Source organism: Pelophylax lessonae (assembly GCF_965119305.1).
Source record: "Pelophylax lessonae genome assembly, chromosome: 12".
Taxonomy (NCBI): domain Eukaryota; kingdom Metazoa; phylum Chordata; class Amphibia; order Anura; family Ranidae; genus Pelophylax; species Pelophylax lessonae.
The window spans coordinates 131,816,295-131,833,803 of NC_138779.1; the positions used below are offsets into that span (position 1 = coordinate 131,816,295).

General features: G+C 43.9%; 1 protein-coding gene and 1 long non-coding RNA gene across 3 annotated transcripts in view; one reads left to right on the plus strand and one right to left on the minus strand.

Annotated features, from left to right (window-relative positions):
* The window catches only part of LOC309567890, a 110,794-nt gene that overhangs the window by 90,552 nt on the left and 2,733 nt on the right, over positions 1 to 17,509 (plus strand). The gene's annotated exons all lie outside the window — the stretch shown is intronic.
* The window catches only part of SCN2B (sodium voltage-gated channel beta subunit 2), a 45,083-nt gene that overhangs the window by 25,247 nt on the left and 2,327 nt on the right, over positions 1 to 17,509 (minus strand). For both annotated transcript variants that reach the window (XM_082273399.1, XM_082273400.1), the window contains exon 2: positions 6,069 to 6,232. In XM_082273399.1, coding sequence (XP_082129525.1) covers positions 6,069 to 6,232 — 164 coding nt within the window. The remainder of the gene's footprint in view (positions 1 to 6,068; positions 6,233 to 17,509) is intronic.

Below are 17,509 nucleotides of genomic sequence, written 5' to 3' on the forward strand. Positions count from 1 at the left end.
TACTGTGCTCATAACTAAAGCATAGTAAACATTCTTTACTATTCTTTAGTTTATGAATGAACAGGAAGGCTGTACAGATCTCTTCTTGTTCATTCATTCTGTGCAGCTGAGCCTGCTGAAAGGAACTGAAGAATGTATTCCCTCAGTCCTTTCCTCTGCCTCAAAAGTGAGACTTCAGGAGTCTACTTAGACCCCTGAAATTTCGCCAAAGCACCACCCCCCCCCCGCAACAAATACAAGTAAAATAGTTAAAAATTAAAAAAACTAGGGGTTAATTCACACGGGTTCCCTGGCCCTTGAATCCTAATTTGAAAGGTGTGAAGGTGCAGGGGAGTGGCCCTGAATGCGCACTGTCTGTGTTTGGGGCTGTACATTTGCACCCACACACCTGTCAAAATAGGACCTACGGCAGTGGCGGAACTACCAGGGTTGCAAAGGTTGCACTTGTGACCTGGTCCTGGCGTTCCACCACCATGTAGGGGCCTCAAGATGGCAGGAAGGGGGCCCACTGCAGAAAATGTGAAATGGTCCCACTGCAGGACTGTAATAAACTGCGAGAGGAATAAAGGGCCCTGGGCTCAGGGGAAAGGGCCCCTGGCCAGGGGGCCCTTCATGGTTTCTTATACTGGGGCCCTGAAGGTTCTAGTTATGCCCATGGTGTATACGCATGTCCTCAGGTGAAGATTTTTGAATTCTATGTTATGAATCTGAACGCAGTGCATGTTTTTGCACCTGCGTGAATGTCTAATTAAAAAAGGCATGTAAATGTAATTTTTTTTTCACGGCCATGTGAATGAGGCCTGAAGCCACATTAAATTAAATTAAAACAGAAGCTACAGCCCAACCTAAAACTCCATTCTGACCACCTGGTCCCTTTGTTAAAATAAATGGTAAAATTGGTCTGTAACGCTTGTCTTGCAGAATAATACTGCAGGCTGCCATACGTAAGCTTGTCAATGCATTCGGGCCAGCATTTCTAAGCCCCTTTAGCTGAGATCCCATGATGACCTAGGATTCATTCATATGACTGGTCACTGTGACATCTCAATCTGAAATACTAGGGTATTGCAAGTTTTTGTTCATAGCAGACTGGTCGTGATGTGGAGGGGTTTGGCTATAGATCCTCTATAATATTTCTTAACATTTTTGCTTTTTCCGTTTGAAAAAAAGGTTGAGGACTTGACCTTAATTAACATCATTCTTAATTCACATTTGTTTCAGTGTCTGCAGCTGTTACTCTCCTGAAAATCCATATGCATATGGGGCTCTAAACATCTCAAACTTTTCTTTCAGCACATTTTATATTCCATCGCCAGTGTAATATTGTTTATCATTTGTATTTTTTTTTTCACACTCCCAGTCTTCCCTGCTTTTTGACCAAGAGCAATGAAGTTACCGTGCTTACCGTTACCCCTTGAGATTTTCCACATTTTGTCATGTTTTAAACATTTTTTTTACAAATAAATATGTGAAAAGTGTGGTGTGCATTTGTATTCACCCCCCTTAATCAATACTTTGTAGAACCACCTTTCGCTGCAATTACAGCTGCAAGTCTTTTTGGGTATGTCTCTACTAGGGATCGACCGATTATCGGCACCACCGATATATCGGAGGCCGATATGCACTTTCCCTGATATATCGGAATCGGGCCCTGAGGTTACTGATATTGCCGATATTTCAGGAAAGTGCTGTACTGGGGTGATGACTGCAGCTAGAGGCATCACCCCAGTACCGGCGTCCATAGCCGACGGTCGGCTGTCTTGTAATGACAACCGATGCGGCTGAGAAGCCGCTCGGCTGTCATTAGAAGGAGCGGGAGGGGACGTCCCCCCCCTCCCTCCGCAGCTCACCCGGGTCTCCTGTCCCACTGGGAGACCCAGGCATTCTACCTGCATGGCCGCCAAAGAGAAGACCCGATCAAAGCCGCACTCAGCTCTGATCGGGTCTCCATGTGAAAAACCCGGGAGTGATGTCATGACATCACTTCCGAGTACTCGGCGCCACATTAAAAAAACTGACAGCATTTTAAACAGCCAAACTTGTCGTTTTGAATGCTTTTCAGTGCCGAGGAGGGGTTTTTGGTCTTTTAGACCCCCAGATCCCTCCACAATGAGTACCTGGTAAAAAATAAAAAAAAAAACATTTTTTTACATGTCCAAAAATATCGCCCAAAACCGATATCTGATGACCAAAATATCGGTATCAGCATTAAAAAAACGATATCGGTCGATCACTAGTCTCTACCAGCTTTATACATCTACAGAGTGAAATTTTTGCCCATTCTTCTTTGTAAAATAGCTCAAGCTCTGGATGGAGAGCGTCTGTGAACAGCAATTTTCAAGTCTTGCCACAGATTCCAAATTGGATTTAGGTCTGGACTTTACTTGCGCCATTCTAACATCCATTGTAGCTCTGGCTGTATGTTTAGGGTGGTTGTCCTGCTGGAAGGTGAACCTCCGCCCCAGTCTCAAGTCTTTTGCAGACTCTGACAGGCTTTCTTCTAAGATTGACCTGTATTTGACTCCATCCATCTTCCCTTCAACTCTGACCAGCTTCCCTGTCCCTGCTGCAGAAAAGCATCCCCACAACTTGGTGCTGCCCCCACCACCATGTTTCCTGGTGGGGATGTTGTGTTCAGGGTGATGTGCAAAGTTAGTTTTCCGCCGCACATAGCATTTTGCTTTTAGGCCAAAAAGGTCAATTTTGGTCTTATCTCACCAGAGCACCATGTTTGCTGTGTCCCCCCATGGTTTCTTGCAAACTGCAAACAGGACTTCTTATTGCTTTTTTCAAACAATGGTTTTCTTCTTGCCACTCTTCAATAAAGGCCAGATTTGTGGAGTGCACGACTAATAGTTGTCCTGTGGACAGATTTTCCCACCTGAGCTGTGGATTTCTGCAGCTCCTCCAGAGTTACCATGGGCCTCTTGGCTACTTCTCTGATTCATGCTCTCCTTGGCCGGCCTGTCAGTTTAGGTGGACGGCCTTGTCTTGGCAGGTTTGCTGTTGTTCCACAGTCTTTCCATTTTCAGGTGGATTGAACAGTGCTCCGTGAGATGTTCAGAGCTTGGGATATTTTTTTTTATAACTTAACCCTGCTTTAAACTTCTCCAAAACCTTATCCCTGACCTGACTGATGTGTTTCTTGGCCTTCATGATGCTGTTTGTTCACTAAGGTTCTCTAACAAACCTTTGAGGACTTCATAGAACAGCTGTATTTATACAGAGAATAAATTACACAAAGGTGGTTTCTATTTACTAATTAGGTGTCCTTTGAAGGCAATTAGTTCCACTAGATTTTAGTTAGGGGTATCAGAATAAAGAGGGCTGAATACAAATTCACGCCACACTTTTCACATATTTGTAAAAAATATTGAAAACCATTTATCATTTTGCTTACACTTCACAATTATCTGCCACTTTATGTTGATCTATCCCATAAAATACCAGTAAAATACATTTAAGTTTTTGGTTGTAACATGACAAAATGTGGAACATTTCAAGGAGTATGAATACTTTTTCATCAAGGCATTGTAGAGCGTTTGCTGGTTATTAATCTCCATATTGTTTTTATATTTGCCTGATTCGAAGAATTGTAACAGTGCTCATGTTTAAATGTTCACATTTGTATTACTACCCTACAAGTGCCTTTCCCCCCCTTCTTTGCCCTTTCCTTTCTTCCATACATAGCCTTTCGATATGCCCCATGACAAAATTGTAAAAAATATCTGGTGAAAAAACAGACCTGGAAGTTGTGGTGAAAGTGTGCACAGTGATGGATTTTCACAAGTCCTAGCCTAATTGTGAGGTAAGACCTGGAGGTAAGGTAACACTTTATTTTGAATGTTATCAGCAGGAATAAATTACAATTTTTAATGTTAAAGAAGTAGAACAGATCATTTTCATGCTTAAGGTTTGAACTCTACATTTAAAATTGAATAACACTAACTGGGTAAATACCAGAGGGTTACAGAAGAAATATAAATTCAATGTAAAAAAAAAATGTTTTAACCCCCTAGGGAACCAAGTACACATTGTATTTGGTCCTGTTCTGATTCGTGATGTGGCTCAGAAATATAATAGCATACATTTTTCTGTTTATGATGGCAGAGTGCAAGAACACTCTGCAAGAACAGTTGCTCCAGAGCTTAGTAAATTAAGTTAAGGTATTATTTTACAAAGAATACCCAATCACGTGCAAAGAAGATTAAAAAACAGCATTTTTGTTTGCACATGATTGGATGATGGAAGTCATCAGAGTTTCTGCTCATTTACTAAGCTCTGGTGCCACTGCTCTTGCAGAGCGCATTTGCACTTTGCAAAGTGCACAGTTTAATTGCCTTTAGTAAATCAACCCCTATGGGCTGACTGCATGCACCCAGTGCTGTATTTAGGTTTTGTGCTGCCCTAGGCCTGACTAAACTTGTGCAGCCCCTAATTTAAATATGACCCACCTCTTCCTGTAAAGGCCACACCCCTTCCTGTTTATGACCCGCCCTGTCATCTGTAAACCACAGACCACAACCAGTCTATCAGTGCCCATCAGTCCAGCCTCATCATTGCCGCCTTATCAGTGCCCATCAGTGCAGCCTTATTACTACCCATCAGTGCAACCTCATCAGTGCGGCTTCATCAGTACAGCCTGATCAGTGGCCACCAGTGCAGCCTATCAGTGCCCATTAATGCAGCCTATCAGTGCCCATCCGTGCAGCTTATCAGTGCCACCTCATCAGTGGCCATCAGTGAAGCCTATTAGTGCCCATCAGTACCAGCAGGTAGCAGTGTGACCGCTTTATGTGGGTGCCAGACTGATTTGCCCCATAGGACTGGCACTATACTAAAAGTGTAGTGCAAGCCGGTGGGGACCCTTTTCGTGTGGGAGCCAGGAGGAGGCTGTTTTTTTCCATGTGGGGTGCAGCTTTTTTGCTGCCCCCCTGCAAAGTGCTGCCCTAGGCCTGGGCCTTGTTGGCCTAGGCCAAGATACAGCACTGCATGCACCTCCCCATTCCTTCTGTTCTACACAGTACTGTGTTACCTGGATGGCTTCACACACATGCAGAGATTCTACCCCCAACTCTGACGTCACCACTTAAACTGGCCAAATAGCCAGATTTTGTTCAACAAAATTTACCAACCACTGTGTTGTGTAAGGCTATGTATCAGCTATTGATCAGCCATTCTCAACTAGGGTTCCTCCAGAGGTTGCTGAGGGTTCATTAAGCAGGTAGCCATGGTGGCTGCATGATCCTGTGTCCAACCCCACATGGCAGAAATTTTTAACTGTTTGAAAAGGTGGCGTTTTGACAACCACTGTAGGGAGGGCATCCTTCCCACTGACCACCAATGTAAGAGGCATACTTCCCACTGACTCCAAATGAACTTATTTTAACAGACCAGGAAATTGTTTCAAGGGTTCCCCTGGGGTAAAAAGATTGAGAGAGGCTGGTCTACATACTTTTAGGTATTTTTCTATATGGCATACCAAAATCTGACTGTTACTTTAGATACTTTATAGCATAGTGGGGAAGGTAAATCAATTTTGAGATTGTTTTTGAGTGTAAATTTTTAATTTTTTAACAAGCAAGCATATTGCTTGAACCAGTTTGGCTTAGATATACAATTCAGTACAACAGACCCAAAGGCTGAGAATGCAAATTGCTTCTGCGATGCAAGTCTAGACCTGTAAATGGTTGGTGACACATTTTAATGACACAACAATGGTCACAGGAGGACAAGATGAAACAACACATATCTGTGGATTCATATTTTCTTTACTTGGGTTAAAAAAAAAAATAATAACAAGATATTAAAAGAATAATAAGACATTAATGAGGTTGTGAGGACCAGTGAAAGACAAAATGTCAACATGGCGAGGATAAAATTAACAGGGTTATTTGAGTTGAAAGGATATCTGGGCCGTCAATGTTTTGATAGAGGACTATAGATGTGCGCTGACAAACACTTTGTACAGTGATGGCTCAGTAATGATATACTGGAACACACTGAATTGGTACAGTTCCATGACATCTAGATGGTGTAAGAAATATACAGGGATCAACATCTCTCACCATTTCTTCTGTACAGTTGTCACAGCCCCGGTATGTCCAGTTCATAGAAAACTGTTTAGTATCCATCTTATAACAGGAGTTGAAGTTGCAGGGTAGTCGTATGTCGGTTCCATTTAGAGCATAGACAACTCCAGGCACAGTGATCTCCATACCGGAAGCAGGAACTGGACACATAAATTATTAATGGCATAAACCTATTTGTATCTGTACATTTAAAGCATTATCACATAAAACAATAAATCCTATACAGGCTATGGAGTTTCTGCATTGAAGATACAGTATCTCACAAAAGTGAGTACACCCCTCACATTTGTGTAAATATTTTATTAAATCTTTTCATGTGACAGCACTGAAGAAATTAAACTTTGCTACAATGTAAAGTAGTGAGTGTACAGCTTGTAAAACAGTGTAAGTTAGCCGTTAATGTCTAAACCGCTGGCAACAAAAGTGAGTACACCCCTAAGCCAAAATTTCCAAATTGGGCCCAATTAGCTATTTTCCCTTCCTGGCAGTGGCGGCTGGTGCTCAAAATTTTTGGGGGGGCGCAAACAGAAAAATGTAATAGGCATTGCTTTGCGTCAAAAAACGCTGTAAAAAATTGCGTGACTTTGAGGTCACAAAAGTGTGAAAGGGGCCTTCAGTAATTAAGGTATAGTATGCCCTCTTTCAATGCAGAGAGACCAGCGTGCCCCCTTTCAATGCAGAGAGACCAGCGTGCCTCCTTTCAATGCACAGTAACCAGCATGCCCCCTTTCAATTCACAGTGACCAGCATGCCCCCTTTCAATGCACAGTGACCAGCATGCCCCTTTCAATGCACAGTGACCAGCGTGCCCCCTTTCAATGCACAGTGACCAGTGTGCCCCCTTCAAAACAGTGACCAGCGGTGGCAGCTTATCTTCAGTCCCGATGGAGGCTTCTCCTCACTGTGTCCCCCGGCGGCGCGTCTCCACTCTCCTCGAGTCCTCCCGCCTTGTCCTTGGCCAATGACATGGGGTTTGCCTTGCGGCCAACCAGGAAGCCGGTATTAGACCGGCTTCCTGATTGGCCAGGAGGAGGATCGGTGTGACAATAGCGAATTTTCATTCGCTATTGTCACACCATAGGTGGACTCGGGGCGCACTGCTCTGCGCCCGATACCGCCCTTTGCATCACCCTATTAGAGCCTCTGGCTCTAATCAGGTGATTAAAAAAACCCATTAAGCTCCATGCGTCCGGCGCCCCTGCATGCAGATTAGGGGGCCGGACGCAAGGATGGGGGGCGGCGCCCCTGCGCCCTCAATACACTGGCTGCCACTGCTTCCCAGTGTCATGTGACTCATTAGTGTTACAAGGTCTCAGGTGTGAATGGGGAGCAGGTGTGTTAAATTTGGTGTTATCGCTCTCACTCTCTCATACTGGTCACTGGAAGTTCAACATGGCACCTCATGGCAAAGAGCTCTTTGAGGATCTGAAAAAAAGAACTGTTGCTCTACATAAAGATGGCCTAGGCTATAAGAGGATTGAGAAGGCCCCGAAACTGAGCTGCAGCATAGTGGCTAAGACCATATAGCGGTTTAACAGGACAGGTTCCACTTAGAACAGGCCTCGTCACGGTCGACCAAAGATGTTGAGTGCACATGCTCAGTGTCATATCCAGAGGTTGCCTTTGGGAAATAGACATATGAGTGCTGCCAGCATTGCTGCAGAGGTTAAAGGGGTGGGAGGTCAGCCTGTTAGTGCTCAGACCATATGCCGCACACTACATCAAATTGGTCTGCATGGCTGTCCTCCCAGAAGGAAGCCTCTTCTGAAGATGATGCACAAGAAAGCCCCCAAACAGTTTGCTGAAGACAAGCAGACTAAGGACATGGATTACTAGAACCATGTCTTGTGGTCTGATGAGACCAAGATAAACCTATTTGGTTCAGAGGGTATCAAGCATGTGTGGCAACAACCAGGTGAGGAGTACAAAAACAGGTGTCTTGCCTACGGTCAAGCATGGTGGTGGGAGTGTCATGGTCTGGGGCTGCATGAGTGCTGCCCGCACTGGGGAGCTACAGTTCATTGAGGGAACTATGAATGCCAGCATGTACTGTGACATAAAGCAGAGCATGATGCCCTCCCTTCAGAGACGGGGTCACAGGGCAGTATTCTAACATGATAACCACCCCAAACACACCTCCAAGACAACCACTGCCTTGCTAAAGCAGATGAGGGTAAAGGTGATGGACTGGGCAAGCATGTCTCCAGACCTGATCCCTATTGAGATCTGTGGGGCATCCTCAAACGGAAGGTGGAGGAATGCAAGGTCTCTAACATCTGCCAGCTCCCTGATGTCATCATGGAGGAGTGGAAGAGGACTTCAGTGGCAAACTGTGAAGCTCTGGTGAACTCCATGCCCAAGAGGGTTAAGGCAGTGCTGGAAAATAATGGTGGCACACAAAATATTGATACTTTGGGCTCTATTTGGAAATTTTCACTTAGGGGTGTCCTCACTTTTGTTGCCAGCGGTTTAGACATTAATAGCTGTGTGTTGAGTTATTTTGAGGGGACAGCAAATTTACATTGTTATACAAGCGGTACACTCACTACTTTACACTGTAGCAAAGTGTAATTTCTTCAGTGTTGTCACATGAAAAGGTATAATAAAATATTTACAAAAATGTGAGGGGTGTACTCACTTTTGTGAGATACTGTATGCTGTTATAACACTGTCTGAAAATAGATTTACAGTCCAATACTAAAGTATATCCAAAAATTTGTTAAATGATTAATGCAATGATCTGCCAAGATAATACTGTGAATTAATTATGAATTGAATTAACAGCATTTTAAAGGGTTGGTCGACTTAGAGCTGGCATATCAGTTTTGCACACTTGTCAAGAGGTTAAACCCCAACTCCAGGAAATGTAAAAATGATCCCTTGCCATGGGGCTGCGCCAAAGTAAAATCAAACGAATAAACAGTATATTGTGCTGAAATGCAGCATCACACCGCTCCCTACCAGACCTTACACTGACAGCAGCCTGCACTGTAAAAAACATTTACTATGTGGGTTAGTGTGTGATTGTAGCAGTTGCCTTGTACATATCTGCTACATGTAGCCACTGAAATGGATATCAGTGTAACAACTGTACAAATGTAGCTGTGTATCAAGAACTGCAATCTGGGGGGAGATACTCTGTATCAACCTGTTCTCAACTGTAGCTGTTCTCTACCAGGGTTCCTCCTGAGGTTGCTAGGGATTCCTTTTTAGCCCCAGTTCACACTATAACCCCCCTGTAACTTGCACAGGAACTGCACCACATTCCTGTACAAGTCACATGCGATTCAATACGGTGTGATTTGAGCCCATTCATTTTGTAATTGCTATGCAGTGCGGGAAACACACAGGGATTGCTTCCCATACCAAATATGTGTGACCGTAGGCTTAATTAAAAAAAATAAACATGTTATGCTTACCTGCTCTGTGCAAAGGTATTGCACAGAGCTGCCCGAACCTCTTCTACTGGGGTCCCTTGCCAGTGATCTTGGCTCCTCCTCTTCTGCATCTGCCCCATTGCAAGCCGTTTGCTATGGGGGCAGATGTGCGGGCTCTCTCCCGAGTCAGGCTTAGTATGTCCATAGACACACACAGTGTGGCTCAGCCCTGCCTTCCACTCCCTCTGTACAGGATTTGATTGAGAGCACCAATCCCTCTGTACAGGATTTGATTGAGAGCAGCAGGAGGCAATGGCCACTACTGCCTATCGGCCTGTGAGGAGAGAGCGAAAGGGCAGCAATGCTGCTCTCGAGCACATCGCTTGATCGAAAGAAGAGCCAGATAAGTATTGAAAGGGGGGGGGCGGGGGGGGGACTGATACTGGAAGCTTTTTACCTTTAGTGCCGGTTCACACTGGTGCGATGCGGGAACCCTGCGAATCCACTGCGGGTTCCCGCATCGCACCCAACTACAAAGTTAATGAACCCCCAGATTAGTTTGCATATCGCAGTGTGAACTGTCAATTCGGACATGAATTAGATCGCATAGGTGTGAACACCTATGTGACCCGATTCTGGTGCGAACCAAAAAAATGGTCCTGCACGACTTTGGACCGAATGATATGCAAATCCAGCCATACAATCTGTATGGCTGAATTTGCATCGCACAGACATCATATGTGATTTGCAATGATTTGGTGTGAATCACATGCGATGTCTGACATCGCTGAAGTGTGAACCGCCGCTAAAGCATATATTGCATGAAGGTGAAAAAAAACCCTAAAGGAGTTGTAAAGGCAGAAGGTTTTTTATCCTAATGCATTCTATGCATGCATTAAGATAAAAAGCCTTCCGTGTGTAGCAGCCTCCCCTAATCCCTAATACTTACCTGTGCAACGATGTCCACCAGTCCCTCGGCCGTCCGGGACTCTCCCTCCTGATTGCCTGAGATCCAGCCGTGGTGCCATTGGCTCCCGTGGCTGTCCATCAAAGTCAGTAAGCCAATCAGGAGAGAGAGGGGTGGGGCCGGACGGCAGCTCTGTGTCTAAATGGACACATAGAGCTGCAGCTCGGCTCGGGTGCCCCCATAGCAAGCTGCTTGATGAGGGGGTACTCGATAGGAGAGGGGGGCCAGGAGCAGCAACGAGGGACCAGAGAATTGGAGGATCCGGGCTGCCCTGTGCAAACCAACTGCACAGAGGAGGTAAGTATAACATGCTTGTAATTTTTTTTTTTTTTTTTTAAACGAGACTTTATAATCACTTTAAGCCTTTAGAACTACTTTAAAGCAGAGCTAAACTCTCTCAGTCTCAAAACATTATTAAACATTAACTATTTTTATTCTGTATTCTGCTAACATTAGGCATATTATATTTACAGTACTTGCTTTAAACTTGTTTTTTTTTTCTATTCAACATTTCTTTAGTTGCTTCCTGGTTTCTGGCCTAGGCCAAAATCATGTCATAGATCCCAGAAGTCTTTAGGAGGGGAAAAGTTTTCTAAGTAGAGCATGTCCTCATGCCTGAGCTAAGGGCAGTTGGATTTCAGGAAATAAATGCTGCATGAATCACCTGCCCTTACTCAAGATGGCCACGGCTAGAAATGCTAGCTAGTGGATACTTTTCAAAGTTAATTCTTAACAAAATAAACCACATGAATGGAATGACGGGATGATATTGTGTGTATATTAAAAATCAAATAACTATAGATATCTTTTAATATAGTTGTATAGAGCGGGGGGGGGGGGTAATAAAAATCATCTGCCCCGGTGGTTCCAGATATATCACATTCTTTATTCTTTTCTTTAAAGCCCAATGCTGGGCAGAAGAACTTTTCTAGCTTTAGATCAGTAAATATGGCTTAGCCTTAGCTGTGAACCTCCGTTCATGCAGGCTCTTCTCAATGTCTTAAAGCCCAATTCGTAGTTTCTAAAAGTATCCCTTGCAGTGCGGCTGTGCCCACACTACATGGCTCTTTTTTTTTTTAAGGGATAGAGGAGAAACAGTATTACTTATCTGATACTCCGCTACCAGACAGATGGCGCACCTTACTATACTGCATTGGACTGTCCCTCATTGTCCTTGTATCCAGAGCAAGGCTATGTCAGGACCCTAGACCACTCAAAAATTATTTAAATATTTCTTCGGACGTAAAAAGATAAAAAGCTTCTCTATATTTATTATAGATCGACCGATTATCGGCAAAGCAGATATATATCGAGGGCCGATATGCACTTTCCCCAATATATTGGAATTGGCCACCACAGTGGCCGATATTACCGATATTTCGGAAAGTGCATGTACTAGAGTGATGCCTGCAGTTAGAGGCATCACCCCGGTACCGGCGTCCATAGCCAACGGTTGGCTGTCTTGTAATGACAACCGATGCGGCTGAGAAGCCGCTTGGCTGTCATTACAAGGAGTGGGAGGGGACGTCCCCCCCTCCCGCCGCCTTACACAGCTCGCCCAGGTCTCCTGTCCCACCGGGAGACCTGGGCAACCAGCCTGCAGGGGATCGGGTCTCCATGCAAAAACCGGTGCCAGATAAAAAAAAACGACAGCATTCAAAACAGCCAAACTTGGCGTTTTGAATGCTTTTAAATGCAGAGGAGGGGTCTTTAAGACCCCCAGATCCCTCCACAAGAGTACCTGTCAAAAAAAAAAATCTACGAAAATATTGGCCGATACCGATACACGATAACCGAAATATCGGTATCGGCAATTAAAAAATCGATATCGGTCGATCCCTAAAATCTATATAGTGAATGCTTTGGCCACTATATATTCAGAATTGTATGCCATTTAATGTCTTAGGTGGAGTAGAGGAACTCCTTGTGAGAGTGTAGTGCAGTGCGCAGGTGGCAAGGGAAAAGGGATGCAGGGGGGTTTAATTATGAAGTTGAGGGGGGTACTGATTACTGATTAAGCAGAGGAAGAGTTTGTGAGAGTGAAGTGCAGGGGTCAGGGGACAGAAAATGTAGAGGAAGGGGGGCACTAATAGAAGAGATAAAGTGTTTGTGAAGGCTGAGTGCAATATGCAGGGGACAGATAATACAATGGAGGATACTTATGAAGTTGAGGGGGACACAAAGTGGAGGTACTAGTTTCAGAGCAGAGGGTGCGTGACAGGAGATGCAGGCAGTGCCGGGACAAAGTCATCCAGCGCCCAGGGCAAGGATGCCAAACTGCACCCCTTCCCTTAGGGTTAGGGTCAAGGCGCCCCCCCCCATCCCTGCAATAAACCATTGCGCCCAGGGCAACCTTCCCTCCTGCCCAGCCCTTGTCCCAGCCCTGGATGCAGGAAGGACATTATTGAAGCGGAGGCATTGTTTGCGAAAATGAAGTGCAGTGTTCAGGTGGCAGCGGAGAGCTGATAAAGAGAAGACACCTAGGAAGTGGTGGAACTGATTGCCAGTGCATGGTGTGGGGGGGGGGGGGGCAGAAGTGTCCAGGAAATGACCTAAAAGTGTAGGTATGATTCCAGTACATTGCACTGTTCCAGGTAGATGTGCAGTGTAAAAGACATGCCTTTTGTGGTGGGTGCATGTATAGGTGAAAGGTTGAGATTTGGAGAAGTCAGTGTGTAAGTGGTTATAAGCATACATACTCTGAAACATAGGGGGAGATTTACTAAAACTGGTGCACTCACAATCTAGTGCATCTGTGCATGGTAGCAACTTCAGCTTGCTCAATTAAGCTTTGACAAAAAAAAAAAACTGGAAGCTGATTGGTTTCTATGCAGAGCTCCACCAGATTTTGCACCATGCAGTTTTAGTAAATAACCCTCACTGTACCTGTGATGTAAATCTGGTTAGTGAATGTGTTTTCATTCACTTTCTTTTTATAACTACAGTAGAGGATTATTGAGAATGTATTGGAATAAGGATGATTCCCTCTTCTGTAGCAGTAAACCTTGGTGGGAAAATTAATTGCTGGAGTATTCAAGTAATATAAAATACCAGTGGCTGAGTGACTTATTTACTAATGGGAAGGAGAAGCATGCATTGTGTACTAATCCACAGCAGCCACTGAGAAATCCATTTTGTTTACCTACCCGTGTGTAGGTAAAAATATTGCATAGATTTACAATAGAATCAAGATACAGTACTAATTAAACCCATCATTTTGCTAAATAAACGATGGACTATAGTATTGCACAATATTTCAGGACCATGGACAGCATAGGCATGCATAACTGTTCAATGGTATTCTAGTAATGGTAATGGTAGTAGTAGTAGTAGCAGTAGTAGCAGTAGTAGTGGTGGTAGTGGTAGTAGTAGTAGCAGTAGTAGTGGTAGTAGTAGTAGTAGTAATAGTAGCAGTAGTAGTAGTAGTGGTAGTAGTAGTAGTAGTAGTAATAGTAGTAGTAGTGGTAGTAGTAGTAGTAGAGTACCTAGCAACTTTAGGTTGGTAGTCACCAATGGTGTTTTATTTGTAGTGATTGTGTAGCTCAACAGAAGACTAAAGTGAGACATTTTAAAGTAAACCTGTATTTCCCCATTGCAGAGCAAAGCAATATGTTCCCTTAGAACCCTTTCACACTGTGGAGCTTGAAAACTGCCCATAAAACTCTGAGTGCTTTTGCGGCATCTTTCAGGTGCTTTTAAGGCATTTGTGGTGAGCTTTTCTTTTATAGACATGACTCAAAATTGTGCTTTTTGGGCGCTTTTGAGGCGCTTTCCATTCATTTCAATGGAGAGGGGTGTTTTTGAGGCGCTTTTTGTAGCGCTCCAAACATGCTCCAAAGATGCTGCTTGCAGGATTTTTTTTCACCACCCCACTACCCTTTAAAGCCAAAAGCATACAAAGATTTTTTTCCACCAACTCCGGGAAAATTCTGGGGGCCGGGAGAACAGTTTGGGGAATTAAAGTGTGCCACAAAGAGAACATATATGTGTGCTGGGTGTTCATAGGGATGGTGCTCTTAGAGCAGTGTTTCTCAACCTTTTTTTAGTTGTGGTACCCTTAACAATTCTGTACAATCTCGAGCCACCCCATTCAAAAATGTAAAAAAACAAAAACCTAAACTAATAGTATTACATAACACAGCAACATCCATACACATGGGCCATCCAACATTAGAAGTAATTTATTCCTCCACTATTGCAAACTGGTACGGACTAGTATTCTAGGGTTTCTCTTCTCCCTCAGTTTCTCTTCTTCTATTTGCTAATTTGACCCTAAGTGCTGATAGAGAAGGGATAAGGAGGAGTAAATAAGGATGCTGTGCAGGCACCCGTCATTCTCCTTATCAGCCAGTGATGTCAATGGTTGTTAGGGTGCCAGTGGCTTGACCAGCACAGGGTTGTAATTGTACAAAGTAAAAAACCTGTGGCAATTTTTAGCCATTTTGCCAAGGCACCCCTGAAGAACTTAGGAGGCACACCAGGGTGCCATGGCACCCTGGTTGAAGAAGGCTGCCTTCGAGAAATAAAAGAATGGTTTCACCTATAAGTAAAGAAGTAACTTTGGAAGCCCAACTCTAGTCAAAACTTTCAATTTTATTTTGATAGAGCATGAATAGGTCAAAGCTTCAGTCATGTCTTAAAGTGATTTTAAAGTATATATATATATATATATATATATATATATATATATATATATATATATATATATATATATATATATATATATATATATATATGTGTGTACATTTTTTTTAATTACAAACATGTTATACCTACCTGCTCTGTGGAATAGAATTTCACAGAGCAGCCCCAATCCTCCTCTTCTGGGGTCCCCCACTGGGGCTCCTTGCTCCTCTTGTTCTCCATGTGCTGCCACAAGAAGCCACTTCCTATTGTCGCACACATGCGGGCTCGATCCCAATCCGCGCTGCCTGTGTTCATAGACACAGACAAAGAGGCTTAGCCCTGCCCCCATGTAACAGGATTTGACTGACAGCAGCAGGAGCCAATGGCTCCCACTACCTCAACAAAGCCTGCAAAAGCAGAGAGAGCTGCTACAGAGTGGTACAATGCTGGATTGAGTAAGGGCACAGGTAAGTATAAGTGGGGGTAAGTGAGGGTGATAATAATGCTAAAAAATGTTTGTAATTTTTTTTTTTTAATGCATTCTCTGCATTAAGGTACCAAATGTTTGGCTTTAGAGCCACTTTAACTGCTATCTGTTTTCTTTTTAGGGGGATTTCTCCTGACATGAGGCAAAAAGAAGTCTTTCCAATGGAGATGCTGAGAAAAAGAAAAACCCGTTTAGCAGAATGAGTACAGTTTAGAAGTTCTGACAATGATTTATTGCTGTCCTTGCTTTCCTGTCTTGGTGACAGCCCCCTCCTACGGTATACCTTGTATAGGCTTTGCAAGGACAGGAATTAAGGTGAAATCTCCCCAATGGGGACACAGACAGCAGAAAAGTACACAAATTTTACTCCCCCCATCCAGAGCTAAAAGCTGAACTGCTGCCCTCCCCAGCTGTTTATACTCACCTTCCATTCACTCCCCCAGCCACCTCATTAAGCAGCAGGGACTCAGGACTGAAGGGAAGTACTTCCAGGAGATATTTCCAGTGAATCTGGGTCAGGGATTTGCTCTGATTTAGCATTCTTCTGTGTTAATAAACAAACCCTTCTTTAAATTTGCTAATGCAGATATATTTTTTTTTATTTCCATAAGATTTTTGTTCTTTTTTACATCAAAGTCAAAAGCACTAGTTTTTTTGTTTGTTTTCCATTCACTTCTTTAGTATTTTTTCCTTTCGTAAGTATTTTTGCAGGCTTAAAGCGGTATTAAACTCAAATGCAATATTATATTGCAGCTTAGCGATTCGTAGATGTGGTGGCTGCATTCATTTTCTTTTTTTTTTTAGGCTCTCTTTCCTTTATTTTCACCAAGTAATCTGGCCAGTAAGTCTGATTTTCAACAGAACAAGCTCTCTTGCAGATGTAGCAGTTACAGGGTTGAGAAAAAACATTTATCACTCACAGGGGTGACTGCAATCATCAACTTTTATTTTTGTTTATGTGAAACCTTTATCCTAAGCCCCGGTTCACACTAGGGCGACCTGTGAGGCGACCTGGTCGCCTCACAGGTCGCCGCAGGTCGCCTCCCATAGGAAAGCTGCGGACCCGTTCTAATAGGAGCGACACAAGTCGCTCCGACCTAGAAAAAGGGTCCGGAGCTTCTTTGTGGCGACCAGGAGGCGACCGCCATAGACTTCAATGTTATGAAGTCCGTGGCGGCCGCTCCGAGGTCGCGGCGCGCTGCTCGCACCGCGATCTCGGAGGTTGCCCCTGAAAGTAGCGTCGCTCCTATGTGAACCGGCGCTAAAAGGAAAAAAAACTGTAACTGCATATAAAGTATGAGCCTATGACATAGTTTGCTCCCACTGACATTTTCTATTCCCACTGGCCACAGTCCCCCCCCCCCCTAAAGTTTAAAGGGCAGTAAACTGGCCCTTGGTTGCAAACGTTTGGAGAAACCTGTTCTAGTCCATCAACCACTCTTCTTCCCCCAGATTAACAATGCCATTGTCCAAAGGTACCACCTGTGCTCCCTCAACCAGAGTGGGGGCAATCAAATACAGGAGGTGTGTTACTGACACCAATGATATGATTATTTTACTCCCACTGACTACCAAGCCTAAGACATAGTCTGCTCCCACTGACATTTTCTATTCCCATTGGCCACAATCCGGCCCCCCTAAAGTTTGAAGGGCAGTAAACTGGCCCACGGTTGCAAAAGTTTGGAAAAACCTGTTCTAGTCCATCAACCACTCTCCTTCCCCCAGATTAACAATGCCATTGTCCAAAGGTGCCCCCTGTTCTCCTTCATCCAGAGTGGGGGCAATCAAATACATACATTCATACCTTTGGAGGTAAGAATGCCTAAAAAAAAAGAAAACAAATGCAGCCTCCACATTTAAAGTTAAGTAAGCTGCAACATACCACTTTAAACTTGCCTTATATTTCCTGAACATAAAGTAATTCCAGTTCCAATCAGTACATGTGATTTCCTTATATAAG